The sequence below is a fragment of the Oreochromis niloticus genome, unplaced genomic scaffold (genome assembly GCF_001858045.2).
Source record: "Oreochromis niloticus isolate F11D_XX unplaced genomic scaffold, O_niloticus_UMD_NMBU tig00001486_pilon, whole genome shotgun sequence".
NCBI lineage: Eukaryota > Metazoa > Chordata > Actinopteri > Cichliformes > Cichlidae > Oreochromis > Oreochromis niloticus.
The window spans coordinates 131,116-150,533 of NW_020327393.1; the positions used below are offsets into that span (position 1 = coordinate 131,116).

At 43.6% G+C, this 19,418-nt stretch overlaps 1 protein-coding gene across 1 annotated transcript; it reads right to left on the reverse strand.

Moving 5' to 3' along the window:
- Positions 1-10,035: 10,035 nt before the first annotated feature.
- Positions 10,036-11,537, reverse strand: LOC100692127 (putative nuclease HARBI1). The gene is made up of 3 exons (XM_019367491.2): positions 10,882-11,537; positions 10,696-10,807; positions 10,036-10,582 (listed from the first exon to the last, which is right to left on the reverse strand). Exons 1-3 carry the CDS (start codon positions 11,026-11,028, stop codon positions 10,206-10,208), a joined length of 636 nt encoding a protein of 211 aa, XP_019223036.2. The 5' UTR covers positions 11,029-11,537; the 3' UTR covers positions 10,036-10,205.
- Between the last annotated feature and the right edge of the window lie 7,881 nt (positions 11,538-19,418).

Consider the following 19,418-nt stretch of genomic DNA (forward strand, 5'->3'; position numbering starts at 1 on the left):
ACTTTACTGCAGATTGTTCTCAATGGAACACAAAAAGCAATCAAAATGTGATTGATCCTGATGTGGTTGTGATTGTTGCTTCTAGCAGTGTTCATGTATTTGCACAGAGAGGGGGAGATGTTATCAGAGTGTGTAACTGATCAGATCTGATGCTAAATCATGTTCATGTACAGTCAGCTGATCCTCACAGTTCACTTTGTAATCATGCAGCTCTCCTCTGATCAATCCTGAGCTCCACCTGAGTCTCAGTCCTCAGGACCTCACACAGTCCCAGCAGCTTCTATCAGCAGAGTTCTCCCTGATATCACAAACATATTGATCCTCCTTCAGCCTCCTCTCATTGATCTGAACTGTTTCCACAGAGAAACTCATCAGTGAAACCTGAGCTTACTGTGGATTATTCTGGTTGCTCCATCACTCTCTGCCTCACACTCCCTCATCTGCTGCTTTCCTCTGATTGGCTGCTCTGACAGAGTCATGATTGGCTGCATGTTTGTATATAAAGCAGCACGTTGCTGGTAGATCAGCCATCAGCTCATGTTTGTGACTGCAGCATGGCACCAGTTTGCTCCTCGTGTTTCAGTCCCAGACTGACCTGCAGCTCTTTAGTAAATTCAGACAGCAGCTTTTGAACTGTTAGTAAATCTGACCATGAATCTCATTATGACACCTCTGACCACTCATTCTGTCTTTATTGGCTTTCATACATGAAACACGCTTAAAGTCACCATTGAATTTAAACTGGATGAAAGCAGCTGTGAGTCACTGCAGCAGCTCTACACCTGTGCCAACAACCAACCAACACCTGGGTGGAGTCCCAGCTGAAGCTGAGAGATACTCAGAGATCAGAGACAGAAGCAGCTGTATGTAAGCGTTCTACAGGACGGCTCACACAAACCTGATGTTACTGATGTCTCCTAGATAGATCTCATGGACCAAAGGCTCTCTGTGTCATCTTGGCTCCAGCTGAACTCAACTGAGAGTGAATTTGGGCTTTTAGGGAGGGGTGAAAGCAGAGCGCTGTAAAGGAAAGGGCTGTGATTGGTTCATAACACGTCAGTGAGAAGAAAGGAAAGCTTCAGAGCAACATGAATGAAACAAAGTGTTTTGATGACGACTGAAAGCCAAAACTGTGACTGAAATCAGAATCCAGTTCATCTCCAGCCCTGTCAGCAGTTCCAGCTGTAGTGCTGTTACAATAATAGTCATCACTTCTAGTTTCACAGCAGGAAACTGGGAACATTCAGCGTCTCAAAGATTGACCTGTTAGCACCTGCAGACATTGTTGAGCTGGGTCTGCTGATCTTGTGGAGGTCTTCATTTCTCCACTATTTGGAGAAGCTTCAGCAGGATCCACAGTCAGAGTCAAAGTGGAGTTCTAGCATGGACGTAACGCTTCAAGAAGCTTCAGACAGACAGTGTTCTCCAAAAGTTCTGCTCTAAAAGGAAACTTTGAGCTGGCTCTGTAATTGTTGTAGTCAGAAGGATGGAGGCTGGATCTTTGATGAGTGCTTGCACACAGGCTGTCTTTAAGTATTCTGGAACACAGCCAGAGGACAGACAAGTGTTCATTATTGGAAGCAGCCGAGGGGCAGGGACATCCCAAACTTCACTCAGGAACTTTGGAGGAATCATATCTACACAGCTTGATGAGCGTTTCAGTTGTGCCACAGTCCTTCAAAGCTCCTCCACAGAGACTGGCAGAAAAGAAGATCAGATATTGTGGCTGGGGTCGGGGACATCAAGAAAAGAATCAGGAGCTGCTGGTTTGGATTTCCTCTCATTCATTTGATCCTTCAGAAAGTTTAGAAAGTGAAGACGTTCCTCACTCGATGCCGTAATCTGATGAAAACTTGCAGGATGTCAAAGACGCTCCACTGAGCTCCAAAGAGCTCTGGGCTGTGCTTATTAGAATGAATTAAAGGAGAGAAATAGCCGGCCCTCGCCTCGTTCACCTGTTCATTGAAAGCAGTCGTTCATGCTTTCATTTCTTGATGACGGAGCTGAAGATTCACCTTCTTCCGTCTCCTTTCTGCCCTCCGGCATTGTCTTTTCAGACTGTGAATGTCTTTGTGAATCCAGGGCAGCGAGCGAGCACCACGTTTAGTCCTGATCTTAAAAGGTGCAGTTGAATCTAAAGTGGATGTACAAAGGAGGTTCAGATCATTCAGAGTGTTTGTGTGTGTGAGGGAGGAGGAACACCAGTGGTGGTAGGAAACACTGCTGAACATGTTTCTCCTGTTTCCTCATGAAAAGAGCGTCAGCGTACTGACACAGCTTCTTTTGCCTGATCACTTGGAAAAATGATCTCAAACAGAATCCATCAATGATCAGATAGAAACACATCAGCTCAAAGCCTGGAGTTCATACTGAAGCCCACAGTTATATGTAGGCAACAACACGCTGTTTGAAACCAATGAATTTACTGTACTGAGGAACTCTGTGGCAAATGAGTCAGTAAGATCATCAACATGGATCTTAAAATCAGCAGCTCAGATCATGTGATCACACATAAGAACCATGGAGCAGGAAACATCTGAGAGTTCAGCTCCAACTCTGATGGAGTCTTAGGAGGGCGGAGATACCTGCACAGATAGGAGCTGTTTCACACTTTAACAAGCAGCACCTCCAAACTACACCCTTCATCCACCTTAATAGGGGAGCATTTGAAGCCAAAGCTCCACCCACCCAGCCACTTTCTCTGGGCTGACTGAAACAATCATATGTGGGGTCAGAGTTCACAGACTAGACAGTCCTCTCCAGATTTCATCATGTTTCTGTTCAAAACATCAAATCAAGCTGAGGGGAAGTTGTAAAATCCTTCAGAATAAAAGCCTGACTATTCAGAGCTCCAACATTAAGAAGAGCAAAGTGAACCAAGGTGGATGGAGGCAGCAGAGAAACTGTAGGGTGGAGCTGAATGCTTCATCAATGGGATGATGCAGCAGATTTTCTCCACCTTGCACAAACTGTCCTGTTAGTTATTATGACTGGAATATCCAAAATGTCTCCAGAGGCTCCGAGTCCAGCTGAACATGTATTAGTGTTTAGAGTGGAACTGAGATGATAGGGACTAGGACCTGGGGACGTCAGTCAGTGACGGAGCGGTCAGCAGGTGTGGGCAGGTGTGGACAGGTTCTTGATGGAGTGTTTCCTGCACGCTGGACTCCATATGATATGTTAGCAGAGAGGATCTGGCTCCTGATTGGTTGAAGTGGAGCCCATCTGCTGCAGAAAGATGCCTCCTGTCCCAGAAAACATTGAAGTTGTCTCTAAAGCCCAGGCTGTGGGAGTCACACACAGAGGAGAGCCAGGTGTGGAGGCCGAGCAGCCGCCCAAACGCCCCACGGCCACAGGTGGGAGTGGGGCCGCAGATACAAACACTACGGTGGGCTTGTTTCACAGCCTCACAAAGACACACAAAGTCCAGTTTGAGGAAGTGGGAGCGCTGTTTGGAATCCGGTTTGTGCCCATGTGGATAAGGATGGTGTCGGCCTCCGGACGGGATCGTATTCTGCCAGGAAACTTGTCTAAAATGTCCCAGAGCGTCGGGCCGGGAAAAGACAGAGCGTACGCCTCCTTTATTGTGAAATTCCTCACCATGGTAACTGAACACATCAGCTGGTCTGCAGCAGGTTATGTTCAGAGTTTGAGGCTCAAATTGGCTCAAAGTGTCCCATTTTCACTGATTGTTTTCCCGACGACATGCTTCAAGTGTGATATGGATCCTCTGCTGAAGGAATCTGCTTTCTATCCACAACCTGTTGATCCGTATCTGACTAACAGCAGCGCAGGAAGCCCTGCAGTTATAGAGAAACTGTCGAGTCGCATTGTTGCTGCAATTTACCTGCAACTGCTGATGAAGAAAAAGTCTCAATGTGTTTGTGTTTGGTCCTAATCTGCTGCCAAGTCTGTTTGACACTGCTGGATTTCCAGCTGATAGATGACGGATTAGAAACTGATCAGTCTATTGATCACACAATATTCCATCAATAGAATTGATTTGACTTTGATTTGTGTAACAAAGTGATTTCCACGTCTCCTTCATGATGTGACAGTGTCAGAGCTGAATGCACTTGTAGAGTATCATGTTTTTATGGCTCACATTTAAAGTGTTCCAGCTCTAATGTACAGCTGTCATATTAGAAATAGAAGCAGCTCTGATTTTAGTGCTCAAATAAATCTATGAAGTGATGAATTCACACATGAACAGTTTTCTGCAGCGTTCCTCTCGGCCTTATTTGCAGCTCCACTCTTGTTTTTGCTCTAATAATTATTTCTCTCCATGAGCTGTTTCTCTGCCTGAAGGAGGCGCCACTCCATCGCTTCATTTAGTGCAGAACAAGAGTCACATGATGCTGCTCTGTCAACACCAATCACACTTTGTACAGCTCATGTTGTGTTTGTTGTCCTCTCAGTCTGTCAGGTGGAGGTGGAGGAGGGGGCGGAGTCTGTCCAGCTGCCCTTCAGAACCACACAAAACCTGCCTGAAGATGCTGGAGTGGTTTGGGGACGCATTGAGCCTGAACCATCAGTGATCGTCCACCAGTATGAGAACGGCTCTGACCAGCCTGAAGAACAGCACCAGGATTACAGAGACCGAACGAAGATGAACGAAGACCTGCTGAAAACTGGAGACCTCAGTCTGACCCTGAAACACCCCACAGAGAGAGACAGTGGGAGATATGTGTGTGTGATCTACATTGATGAGGATGTCATAATCAGAATGAAAACAGTGCAGCTCAAAGTCAAAGGTTTGTATGTGTGTGTGTGTGTGTGTGTGTGTGTGTGTGTGTGTGTGTGTCTGACTGTCTTGTGTCTCCTCTGCAGGCAGAGTTCAGGTCCAGGATCAAACAGGGGACATCAGGAACAGAAGCAGCTCCATTGATCCGACTCCTCTGATGGCTGATCAATCAGTTTGATCTGTGTGTTCATTGATTATTGATCAGTGATGTCAGAGTGGAGTCAGTGTGATGTTGTTGTTGTGTGTTTGAGACTTTTAGTGTCCATGAAGGTCTCTGCTGCCGTAGATCCTCTGAACTGTGACAGAGGTCTCACTCTGGAGGAAACTCTCAGCACTTTCCAGCAGCTCCTCCATCATGGAGGACGTTCCCTCACTGTAACAGGTGGAGGAGAGAGGAGAGGAAGCACAGGTGGATCCTCTGAGGAAGAGGAGCGTTCCTACAAACCACATGATCACATGACCAGAGGACAAGCATGTGTAGAAACACATTAAAGTCAGCCTGTAAACACGTTTGTGTAAATTCTAGTTGTGTTTTTCTGTTACATTCAAATAAAAGCAGAGAAAGCAGAACAAATGCTGAAGCTGTCTGTGTGAAATAAAGGAGTTAAAGTACTCACACACACACACACACACACACACACACACACACACACACATCTGTCTCCAGCAGCTGTCTGAGCTGCAGTCTGTATTGTGTGTGTAATATCTTCATATGTTTCTAATATTACAGTTTTATCTTCAGGTGTAAAATCAGCTGCTCTGCTGTCTTATCCCCTGATCCTGTGTGATTGATTAGATCCTGCAAACGCCACAAATTTCATGTCAGCTTTTATTTGAAAGCCAGCGAGTAAAAGGATTAATGATAGTTTTCAGAGCGATGCCAAAGCTTGGGTTCCTCTCCTACAGCAGCTTTTCTTTTCTTTCTTTTCTCTCCCTGCGAAATACAGCAGCTGGACCTTTAGCTGCAACACACTGTGAGACAAACTGCACACAAACAGTTTGTGTGTTTGCTGATGTTTGTTGAGCTGATAGAAACGCTGCATTTGAAATGAGCTGACACTTCAAAAGAAGAAAAAGTGTGGATTTTTTCATTTGTCCAGATTGTCATTTTTCACTGGACGTGGGTAAAACTCCTGGATATCAAAGACATTCTGAGGATCACTGAAGTTAAACGGCTGTTGCTGAAAGTTTAAAGAGAATTGTAAAATGATAAGATAATGATTGACTAATAAGATTATCTGACAGGTCCTTAAAGTGGCCCCTTGGTGGAGCTCAGCAGGACGACAGGTGGCTGTGAGCTCATTTTAAAATAATCATAGAATAAACAGAAACATTAGCAGATGACGTTTGAAGGCTTTACATGTGTTGGATGTTGTGGGTGGAGTCAGTGATTGGCTGAAGGTGCCTTCTTTAAAGCGGGAACACTGGCTCAGCTTTCCTACCTCCTTACTCCCAGCTGGACCACGCTGCATCAACAAGTGATTGTCTGTGTGTGGAAGAGTGATGCCATTGTACACACTGTAAATATCTTCTTCTTCTTCAGCTGTGTGGGTGGAGAAGCTTTTCTGTCAGGGAGACGGTGTCCTTCTCACCTTCAGACATGAGATTAGAAAGAGAGGGAGAGAGAGTTCAGATTACAGTGCAGATATGAATGAATGAATCCGTGCTCGTCCTCACGGCTCCTGCATGCTTTTAAAAAAGTGTGTGTTCAGCTCTGATCTCCAATCTGTTCTTTTCTCTCTTTGTTTCTTTCCTGGGTTCATGATCATCATCACACCGTCTGAGGCTCCTAAATATCCATGTTTGCTTGTTTCACTTTCACAGTTGAACTCTGGGAGTCAAAGATGTTTCAGCTCCAAACTCACTGAGAGCTCCTCGTGCCCACCACGTGACCAAAAACATCTTTGTGCTCGCGTGCTGCACGTGTCTGAGACACTTTAGTTTGAAGGAGACAAACTGCAGACGCAGCATTTCCTGTTCCTGAGTGTAAACCTGAGCATTTGAAATGAGCTCCACAGGGGAAGCTGTAGGTGACAGAGATACTCACAGACTCACTGACGTTACAGTCTGTTAGCATCACGCAGTATCACAGACACACGGCAAGATTTAGTGCAAGTGCTGAGAGACACACAGCAGACATGTTGACTGGAAACATATCAGACTGAAATAAAGCAGAAGCACATGTTAGCACATGCTAATATGATGTGGATGTGTTTAGTGTGGGAGCAGGACTCACCTGAGACACACCTGTGTGGATGATGCTGCTTCCTGCTCTGCTCTTTCTGCTGATTCAGCTTCTTCATCACGTCTGAGGCTCTGTCACAGTTTGTTTGTTAACATCATCATGGACACAACACAAGCACATTTATTTGACATTTTCTATGATTGTGATTGATGTGGATGTAGAACATGTCACTATTTCATTGTTTAATAAAGTAAATGTTCCATTAGAAACAAAGACAGTAGAATTATAAACAGAGTTTGAAACATGAGACATTTGATGGACGTTTGACCTTATTTGACCTTGAAAAAGAGCTCAGAGCTCCAAAATGGCTCTAAAGAGCATTATTATCACTTTGACCTTCAGATCCATCTGTTGACCTTGAAAGTGAGGTCAAAGGTCAGATGTGAGCTGATATTTGAAATCTTCATGTGCTCCTTTCTACATGTTGATGATCCACAGCACACTTGTTCCAATCCTAGTTTCTAAGTTTGAGGCTTTTTCTCAGTTTCCATCAATAAATCATGAAGTCGACCTTGAAGACTTGGGTGGATGTGAGCCAGATTTGAATAGATTGTTAACATGAGCCCGCTCTACACCCCTACAAAGTTGGATCAGAGTTCATTCACAACTATTCGAGCTGTTCACACACAGAACGACACGCACACACACGCTACCAAAAACATAACCTCTGTTTTCAAGGTGAGCTAAAGCTACAGGTGTCACATCAAACACTCACAGGGAAAACACCAATCACAGCACGCACACATATACTGAACATTACAGAGAGAATTATTAGAGATCAGCTTTTATAAGATTTATTCTTCCTCAAAGTTCCAACAGAGCCAAACAACCCAGAGGGAAATGTCCGGGTCCTCCCAACAGCCAGTGAGCTTCTGTAGAGAGGACACGTGAATAAAGCCGCAGTGATCCAAAAACACACAAACAGCTCTTTGCTGCCTTTGACTCCTTACTTGATGCAACAGCTGATGCTGTCAAATAAAAACAAACTTCATGTTGACAATCAAACTGATCTTTATTGTCTTTCTTGCAGAAAGCTTCATTATTTCATGGGCAGCTGAAAGAAGTAAGAAGTGCAGAATATGACAGGAAATAAGTGGAAGAACAAAATCTTCATTTCCTCCAAGTCTTCTGGGCCTGGATGTGATGGAAACACTCACTGAGTCCACTGCTGTGCTCATTACTGAAGCTCATAATGCAGCAGGTAGTATTGCACATTTCCAGGACTGAAACATGTTTGAAACCTTGGAGGATTTCCTGCGTTCTTCTCCAGGTCATTGAAGCAAACTGCTGGGCCTGAGCGGGCAGTTTCCCATCGAGTGTCCAAAAACTCTTTAACATGGTGGAGATTTCATAGCCACGCTGTAACCACGCTGTAAGAACATGAGGATGATCCCACCGTCACCGTTCTCATAGGGGGGTCGTCTGATTGGTGGAGTTTCTCTCTGTTATTGTCGAGTCTTTACTTTACAGTAGAAACTCCTGGAGGTGACTGTTGTTGTCATTTGCTGCTGTAGAAATAAAACTGAAGGAATTTTGCAGGTAGAAGATATTTGATTTACAGCTTCTCACACACGAGACCAGGGGCCTGTTCTTCGTACCTCGCTTACTACATCCAAGATCAAATGACACATCCAAGATCAAATCATCGCGCTAACCGTGAGCTCGCTAATCCGGTTCTCCGAACGCACCTGTTGTTGACGATTAGTACAGCTGGATGAAGTAATCTGAGATCACTGGGTGGCTTAAAAGGGGCTACGCATCGATAGTAGAAACATTGATCGGCAACCCTGTGATTGGTCGGCGAAGATGGCGAAGGAGCGCGCTCAGTATTTCACGGCAGCAGAGCAAGAACTTTTGATTGAGGGATATCAGGAGTTTCAGAGTTTAATTAAAACGCAGGGGAACACTGCAAAGGCTGCAAAAGCAAGGAGAGAGGGCTGGCAGAAAGTTGCTGACAAATTAAACACGTGAGTGATCCATGATATTACATCATATCATGTGATATCATACAATACCACATTATATTATATGACATCATATCCTCTTACACATTAGAGCCACAACAGGACCCACCAGAACATGGGAACAAGTAAAAGTTAAATACAAGAACATCCTACAGAATGGTAATATCTATCACTCATATTGCATTCAGTCTCCTGAAAAGAGACCCTGAAATAACCTGTTTGTTTGTGCATAACAGCAACCAAGAAAAGGGCAGAGCAACAACAGACAGGTGGTGGTCCTGCACCCCCTCGTCACACCCCGGCAGAGGAGCTGGCCCTAGGGTTGAATGCCACCAGACCCATTGTGGAGGGCATCCCCGGGGGCAGCTCCTCCTTAGACCAGCAGCCGGGGTGCAGTAGTAGCAGCACCTACATAACTGGTAAATGAGCTCATAATTCCATTTGTAAAATGCCAAATATGTGGTCGTTGCCTTAATCCCAATGCTGGTTGTACACTGTGGGTGTTTGTGTGTGCAGTCGTACATGACACTCCGTCACTTATACCTGCTCCCATGCAAGGGGTGACTGAAGCATGCACAGTAAGTTGGGAGATACATACATATACACACACACACACACAATCTGTTGTGTAATGATGTAGACCAATAGGCTGTACCACATCCCTTTGTAACACCATGTTGTTCCCAATGCACAGGACAGTGAAGCAACCCTGTCAGATGACTGTGGTGTGGAGGAAGTCCCTGTAAGTGCATGCATAATTTGGCCTGAATGTGTATCCACTTGTGTACTGCCATGTGTTTCTGACTGCAGTATGGTTTGCAGGCCAAGAGGCCGGCAGAGGGGCCTGATACAGAGGTGGGTGGGCAGTCTTGGAATTAATTCTACCTCCTACATGACATGTATTGACCGTCAAATGTTGTCCCTACAATTGGAACAGGGTGACATCCGTGTGCTCTATAAGAGAAGTCTCCAGCAGAAGATAGAGTACACTGAGCTGAAGAAACAGAAGCTTCTCGGTGACATCGAACTCCAAGCCCTAATGAGGCAAAAAGTACAACTGGAAATCGAGTTGCTACAGAAGGAACTACAGAGTTAGTAACAATACACCTTCATACAGAGCACTATTGGTAACCTTGCGTGGCACAGTATTTGTTATTTTCTCTTCCAGGCAAATGATGGCTGCCTTCTGGTGGACGAGACGGCACAGAAATGCCCAAATAAATATCACAGGATAATATGTGTGGTCAAGTGTTTAATATGCGAAATTGTTTTGCACAATTCTGTCCCGTGCAGCTCTGCCACTGGGTTGGTCCAGGTGCACTGGCTGGAGGTCATCAACAGGCTGCACCTCCACCACAGGGGCCCTCTCCAGTCTAATGGTGGCAATGTTGTGCAGTACAGCACATGCAACAATAATGTCACATGCCCTGTCAGGTGCAACCCTCAGACCTTTCAGACACTGAAATCTCTCCTTTAATTGCCCAAAGGTCATTTCAATGCATGCCCTTGTCCTGGCTAAAGCTGCATTGTAGCGGGTCTGTGGCCCAGGGTTGGGGTCAGGGAACGGTGTCAGGAAGTACCGCCTGCATGCATAACCCCTGTCTCCAAGAAGAATCCCATCATAGGCCCCTGTGTAATGGAGAAATGCTGTTATGTTAGGCCCAAGATAAGTGTGACATATCAAAATAGGTGTGACATATTGACATACGTATGACATATCGAAATACGTCTCTTTTACTTACCACGCTCAAATAATGTGCATAACCCTGACTCTCTGAAGATTCTTGAGTCATGCACTGATCCTGGCCATTTGGCTTCCACATTGGTGATGTGGCACATGGAGTCACACACCATCTAAGGGATGTCAGTATATGTGAACACACTCCATTCCATTACATATTACCGTCTGGAATATTAGTATTACTCACCTGCACATTTATACTGTGGACCCCCTTTCGGTTGACAAAATCCCCCTCATTGGGGCCTGGGGGGGCCTTGATTGCAATGTGTGTGCAGTCTATGGCACCAATCACATTGGGGAAGCCTGCGGACAATCGCGCTACAGTTACAGACATAGGTCATGATTGCATCACATTCATTATCGATTTCCATGTACCTGCAATGGCGAAAAAGCCCTGTTTGACAACCTGTGGTCTCACGTGGCTTGGGAAAACCACAAACACACCCAGGAATTGCTTGAGTGCCAGGTATACTTTGCGAATGGCACGGCAGACAGCACTTTTGCCAATGTTCTCTGCGTCTCCAACAGCGTACAGAAACGTGCCACTCGCAAAGAAACGCAAGGCAATGCACACAGTTTGTGCAGTTGTTAATGCCCGACTACGGCGAGTGGAACTCTTAACATAGGGATCCAACAAGGTGGTTATGTAAATAATACCCTCACGGGAAAAGCGATACCTCTCTATGAGCACACTGTCGCGCTGAGCTAAAGGATCCTGTCTATCCCGCAATATCCGCTGTATTCTGAACACTCTCCTTATCACTCTTGCACCTTCCGCAATGGGTTGCTCGCGTACAAACGGACAGGACATGGCTGCGACAGACTTCCCAACTCCACCTTCGCTTTTATAGTCGTGGTCTCTCATCTTGATTGCACGTAGTAATTTACTATTACTACTCTAAAATATGAATTACATCTGACATGATCTACTACATGTAATAGCATGATTAATAGTACATTTCCCTTTTTTTCGGAAATGACCTGTATGTATCTGTATGAAATCAATAAAAGAATCAAATACTGCATTATCTTTACATTGATAATATTTATTTATGGTAAAACAGTGGCGACATATCGCTGTTGCTTTCTTATAACTGCAGCGGACATACCTGAGTGGCCGCGATCTAATCCTGTTTACATAAAGTAAACCTGCTCCCGAGCAGGTTTACGCTTACGGATCTGTTGCTATGACAGCAAGTCCCAGATGAGCTTCGGAGAACCGAACGATCCAAGATCACGCGAAATCGTCAACAATCAAATCCGGCTAACTTACTTAGCGAGGTAAGAAGAACGGGCCCCAGGCCTGCAGCTATCCATTATTTTAGTGTGTAAACAGACTCCGCCTCTCTGTGTAAACAGACTCCGCCTCCACGTTAAACGGTGACATCATCATCACTGCTGCTGTTATCAGTGTTTGTGTTTAACACTGGAGGCTGTGTGGGCTTAATGTGCTCAGACTTTTATTCACACGCTGCTCATAAACACGTTTCTATTGGAGGTCTGTGAAACATGGAAGCAAAGAATTTTATAATCGAATTATTGGAATTACTCGATGAATCGTTGCAGCTCTACACGAGACACTTTCTTTAAAAATCATCAGACTGGTTTCATACATGTTAACGCTTAAATACAGAAAACTTCAGCCTGATATTCCCGACGTATGAAACTATGTTCAAATCCAGATGAACTTTTTTACAAAGAGCCTGTTTCTGTTAATATTATATCAAAAGTCTGTGATGGTGTTCTGTCTCGTTTTCCCAACATTAACCTGTGAAAGGTTCATATTTATGTACCAGTCAAAGGTAAAACATGTTTTCTAATAAACTGTGTTTGTAAAATCTGCTGGTTGTAAGAAGAAGTGTGTAAATGTCCCCAGTGGCTGCTGTGGTTTACATGGTGAGATAACATGTGAGAAATCATTCAGATACTGAGGCTACAAACTGTTGGTTAGTGCTGCTGTGGAGACGGATAAAGAACATGTGATGATGATAAAAACTAAGAGCTGAACTCCCCCAGCTAACATTATATGGGCTGAACCATTAAAATAGGTAGGGCACTTCCTGTAGGGAGTATAATAGACATTAAAACCTCCATGTGTCCACACATCAACTGTCACTGCAACCTCAGAGCAAAAAAAGTGTTTAGACCCGCTGTGTTCTTAACCCACAGTTACTCCCCATGAGCATTTCTACTGCTGAACACAAGCCTGGTAAAACTTCAGCTGCCCAACATACTGTTAGTGATTCACAGATTTTTCCTTTGTTCACTGTCAAAGCTGATGTTCCCACTTCGTTGTGATCCTCCCTCATGTGTAGGGATGGGTACCGGTATCCGGTGCCATTATGGCACCGGTTCTGACATAAACGGTAGTAACCAGACCAAAAAGCAGCACACATTTCGGTGCTTTTTTTCCTGAGCTGTGATACACTTCAGATTCTAGCCAATCATTTTACGTTTCCGAGGATAGTAGGCGGGCCCAGGTACGTACGTTCTTTTAGAGCAGAGCTACAGATTAAAAATGCCCAAGGCAAAGCGATCAAAAGTCTGGCTGTACTTCACAGCAAAAGATGCAAACTCAGCAGCCTGCAACAAGTGCTTTAAGGTGATACTGTGCAAAGGAGGTAACACCTCGAATCTGATGAAACACCTGGCGACGCATAGCGTTTTTTTTTTAAAGCCGAGAAATGCACCGTATTTGATAGCTTGCTGCGAGACCTCACACCGTGCACATCTACTGCGGGTGTGGTGCCTGTTATCGGACCCGGAGTTAGCAACGTCCCCCAAAAACCCGAAGAGTAGAGTCCTGGCCCCTAGCCCTGTCAGTGTAGCAGAAATGATGAGGATGATGATGGCAGCAGCAGCCGTTCTTCTCTGCGTGAGTAGCTTAATGTTGTTCGTGTGTAATTAACGTTGAGTAGGCTAACCACGTTATTGAATTAATGCATGTAAGGTGAACTAGCAAACACCGTCGTAGTTACATGCGGCTGTCTTCTTGTTTGATGGCAGATACACCCTTCACCCTGGCCAAAAAGGCTAAAATGACCCCAAAAAATTGGAAAACATCTAAACATGAGAGGTTTTTGGACAAAGTTTGTGTTTTTTCCAAGAGTGATACCATATATGCCCTATAGCTGCAGAAAAGGCTAACATTGTTATCTTTTTACAAAAAAAACAACTAAATATGAGAGGTTTGTGTTCTCCATTCTTTAAGCACCGGCACCGTTTCAAAAGTACCGGTTTGGCACCGGTATCGGATAAAACCTAAACGATACCCATCCCTACTCATGTGCTCCTGGTTTCTCTTTTGTATTCTTTGGACTTCTGTATACAAACCAACACAAGATTATTTTATAATGTTGACCTTAATCTGACCTTTAGGTCCAGTCCCTGCTCTGTCATTACAGGATGCTCTGACAGTCATGGATCAGCAGATTCAATGTGTTCAAAGACTTTTGCTCAGACTCCACTGAAGCAGCTTTGTGGAGGATTCATGAGGAGACTCTGGAACAATGATGGCTGGTAGATGTTTTGCTGCTGTGGCTCAGGGACTTGGTAAGTTCTCACTCTCCAGCTTCTTCTGACCAGGACTCCATTTCCCAGCTTTCCTACTAAAAGCAACACTTTCCAGTTCAGCAGAGTCCAGTGGGTGGTGCTGCCTCTGCTGCCCTCAACCTCCAGCTCAGCCACCCTCTGCTGGTCCCTTATACTGCAGTGTTGATGGAATACTGCTCTGCTCTCACTCACCTCCTCGTCTGCCTCCAAAGGGTCTACACCTCCATTGCTGGCTGCATGCTACACCTCTGGAGAGGCCTCGCCTCCACTACTGACTCAGCAGCCTGTCCGTTCTCCTGAAGTGCTCCTCTTCTTGGCTCCACCTTGTGGATGCCCTCCTGAACTGTTTCTGCTCCCCTCTGAGTTTTTATTTCTTTAAGTTCCTGTCTGTTGGTCGTCTGCTTCGACTCCTGGACTCTGAAGCTTCTCTTCTGTTTTCTCTGATGTTTGATTTTCACTTTGTTCCCCCATCAGTAACAAACTAGATTCTACTAATCCCATACAAAAATCAAACCCAACAAATCCTTTTACACCTTTTAAGGTCCACAAATCATAGAAAAACTGCAAAATTCTTCCAGTAAATCTGGAATCCCTTTTCTTGTGTAAGCTGCATTTCTTTGGACCTTCCCTCCTTTTGACACATGGACCTTCTCCTGTGTTAATTTACCATAATTAGGAGAATGAGTAAAAGAAAAAGTCTCTTGGGTTTTCTGAGGGCTTCTCCTCTGGGGTAGTTTTACTCTGTAAATCTGTGTTAAGAGATGAAGTTAGTTGGTTTTCATGTTAATTCTGTGCTCTGGTTCCATATTGTGTTGAACTCCTGGCTCTGCCACTGCATCCACACTATAACTGCCAGAAAACAGAATCTTTGAGTGAATATAAGCTTCACATTTACAAACAGCTGTAGTTTATGGGAGTAACAAGGCTGTAGCCACAAGTTTGTGATACAACAACTACAACAAGGGTCATCCTGAACTAGCTGCAGTCTAAAGTGTCAGTTTGAAGTCAGTCAAAGCTTTGTGTGCATCATCAGTCTGTTGTAGTCTGTCATGTCCAGTCAGTCCCCTCACATGTGTCACTGCTGATTGTGGAGCCTCTCATGCAGCATGTTTGGGGTCCACTGACAGAAATATGAGCTCATGTAAAAAGAAAAAAATGAATGGATGGATCGATGCAATCGTTTACAGACAGATGGACCATCTGATGTGATCACATGAAAGGTGAATCTCTCCAAAGCACATTGTAATTTGGAGAGATTCACCTTGTAAACATTCTCATTGAGGTATTTTGAAGCGCTTTAGTTTCAGTCTTGCAGGGCTGCTTAAAAGGAGAACAGATTATTAAATCGTTTATGCAAACATGTCGGCCCCTCCTGAGAAACAAAACCTGACAGGTTTTCTTTAAGTGCACTGTTAACAAACATGGGGTCTGGTTTAAGACACGTGCAAATATAATGTTGTTTAATGCTTCTCAAACACAGAGCAATGTTTCACCTGGAATGTCAGATTCTTCCCAGTGTTTGTACTGTTGCACTCATTTTATTCAGCTTTTCAAATAAAAACAGATCAAATGCTCTCGTGTATTTTGTAAAAACAGTTTTGATCAGTGAGAATTACCCTGGCTGCACACTAATCTTTGTCAAATACACACTGTTTATTCATCCTGCTCAGTGTCTTGATGCATGCTCAGTCATCCAGGTAAGGAAATCTCAAAAAGTTAATTATCTGTGAGCTCGAGGCTGCTGTCGGGGGACTCTGTGTAGTTGGTGAGGGCTTGGATACGTCTCCACACCTGGCGGGTGCTGTTGTCAGTGAGGAGGCCCTCTATCCTCCTCCTCCTCACATCACCTCGGCACAGTTGGCTTGTTTGCAGGTTGCAGGTTTGCAGGTTTTCCATTAGGTCAGAGGACCTTGTACCAGGTCCTTTTTAGTACCTGCTCGGCCGACGTTTGAAGGAGCAGTGATCCTCCTCCTGCTGTCAGGCTGCAGGTTTATACCTGTGATGTTCTCCTCTGTCTTGTGGTGGACAAACTATTTTTTGCACTGGCACAAATAATTTGTGTGACACCTGATTGTTCTCTCGTTTTAGCTTTAGTAGTATTTTTAAATGGTTGTACAAACTTCATTTTTAGATAAATAGTTGTATGTAACTTTTTTTAAGTTTTTTAAATGTAAACTTTATATTTGCATTTCAAGTTATGACAATAATTCAATAAACATGTTTGTGGTTTTTACAGTAAAAATATAACTACTACTAGGATTTTATGTTTCTGTGTGATTTCAGATCAGTTGTGTTAATACAGTATGTCAATTAAAAAATAACTGTAAATTCAGACATGTGAGGTTGAACTGAAAACAATGACACCAAACAAGGTGAGAAAATAAATACATTTAAAGGTGAAATACAAATGTAAAATCAAAAGTAGTCAAAAATGTCCAATTATATTTTGGACCCCAGATTAACCCAACAAAACATGAAAAATTAGTTTTAAATTTTTGGTGACAAACGTGTTCATGACAGTGCAGATTTCTGACATTTTGTGTAAATTTAAGCAAAAATGTGATTATTTTAACACAAATAAGAGTGTGACACTCAAGTTAGAGTTGTGTTTGTAAATGTTGTGTAGTTTTTATACTAAATAATAATAATGGAAACATGAAGTCTCAACATAACAAAGTACTTCAAGTTCTCACATCTCAATGAACTTTCTGTTTGTTGTTTATATTTGCAGTGACAGTATCAGTACATTCACACCAGCCTGCACAGTTATACATAAACAAACACATGTTTATGATGCCGCCTTTATTTGAGAAGGTAAAGCAAACAGAGTGATGAGTTTATGGGCTCAGTTGCTGGTTTCAGGTCAGATTCACTGCAACATGTCACTGGTTTCGTGAATTACAGCCCCCAGTACAGTCAGAAGGACCCGGCTAACGCAGTGATGCTCAAACTGGATCAGCCAGTCTGAGAACCACTTTTCACCTTCTGCTCTCACTTTTTACAGAACGCAGCAGAAAACATGCTGAACAATGAAAACATTCAACATAAGATTACACAACTAGTGCTGTAAGTAACATAAGATACAGATTTCTGCATAAAACAATGCATTTAAACAGGTATAAATGTGTGTCTGACACTTGTAACCAATCAAAGTGCTTAAAATGAAGACATCCTGTCGGTGACCAATGTGGTATCTGGATGTTTGGATCTTTGGCTCCACATATTTATGACACTGTTCCCCGCAGACAGGACACAAGTACAGTCTGCAGATATTATATGTGACTTGTTTGTAACATAGAAAAACGACCAACACAATCTCATGAAAAGACCTCTCCTCAGCCTCCCAGTAGATGCACCTGTGGTATAAATGTCAAAATCCTACATCACTTTGTTCTTATGCACAGTCGTGGCCAAAAGTTTTGAGAATGACACAAATATTCGTTTTCACAAAGTTTGCTGCTAAACTGCTTTTAGATCTTTGTTTCAGTTGTTTCTGTGATGTACTGAAATATAATGACAAGCACTTCATACGTTTCAAAGGCTTTTATCGACAATTACCTGACATTTATGCAGAGTCAGTCTTTGCAGTGTTGGCCCTTCTTTTTCAGGACCTCTGCAGTGCGACTGGGCATGCTCTCAATCAACTTCTGGGCCAAATCCTGACTGATATTAACTCATTCTGTCATGATCACTTCTTGGAGTTTGTCAGAATTAGTGGGTTTTGTTTGTCCACCCGCCTCTTGAGGATTGACCACAAGTTCTCAATGGGATTAAGATCTGGGGAGTTTCCAGGCCATGGACCCAACATTTCAATGTTGTGTTCCCCGAGCCACTTAGTTATCACTTTTGCCTTATGGCACGGTGCTCTATCGTGCTGGAAAATGCATTGTTCTTCACCAAACTGTTGTTGGATTGTTGGAAGAAGTTGCTGTTGGAGGGTGTTTTGGTACCATTCTTTATTCATGGCTGTGTTGTGGGCAAAATTGTGAGTGAGTCCATTCCCTTGGATGAGCCACCAGTGCCACCAGTGCAGAGCTTGCCCAGGAATGGCAGCAGGCAGGTGTGAGCGCATCTGCACACACAGTGAGGCGAAGACTTTTGGAAGATGGCCTGGTGTCAAGAAGGGCAGCAAAGAAGCCACTTCTCTCCAAAAAAAACATCAGGGACAGGATTGATATTCTGCAGAAAGTATGGTGAATGGACTGCTGAGGACTGGGGCAAAGTCATATTCTCTGATGAAGCCTCTTTCCGATTGTTTGGGGCATCTGGAAAAAGGCTTGTCCGGAGAAGAAAAGGTGAGCGCTACCATCAGTCCTGTGTCATGCCAACAGTAAAGCATCCTGAGACCATTCATGTGTGGGACTGCTTGTTATCCAAACGTATGAAGTGCTTGTCATTATATTTCAGTACATCACAGAAACAACTGAAACAAAGATCTAAAAGCAGTTTACCAGCAAACTTTGTGAAAACTAATATTTATGTCATTCTCAAAACTTTTGGCCACGACTTTATTGCTCACAGATACTCCTCTCATGAGTGTATAAAAACAAAACAAAACAAAACAAAACAAAACATGTGATTGTTTAAAATTCCCTGTTCCACCAAAGGCTAAATAGATCATATATATAGTTATCCGTGTGTAAATAATTGTTGAGAATACATTTTTAAAACTCAAATGAAGCTAGGGCTCAAACAGCAGAACATTTTTTCTACCACATTTATCTTTTTTTTTTAGATTCTTTGAATATAATGGTATACTAATGATATAATCTTTAAAAAAAATAGTATTCCTTATTATTATTATTTGCTTTCTTTCGTGTATTTATGGCTTTCAGTGTTTTTATTTAATTGTTCAACTGGTTTACTAAGTTGTATTTGACATTTCTGCTCAGCCTGGAGCTAGACTTGTAGTCAAGACCGCCTAATCCGAAAAAAGTCTTTAAACTGCAGCCAGATGCGTTTACGGGTGTCAGGCATATTTATGTGTTTTTGCTTTCGCACAGCCCTCCTCACCGCTGTCTACTGTCTCACTCACTTACTGAGAGGACAGACGGATGCTCCACTTGACTGTCGCGTCTCTCACCCTCTCTGTTTTTCACATAATGATATTATCCTATATCCTCGCATGTGATTGGCCACAACATAGAGGGATTGGAGCATAGCTGAGCCACT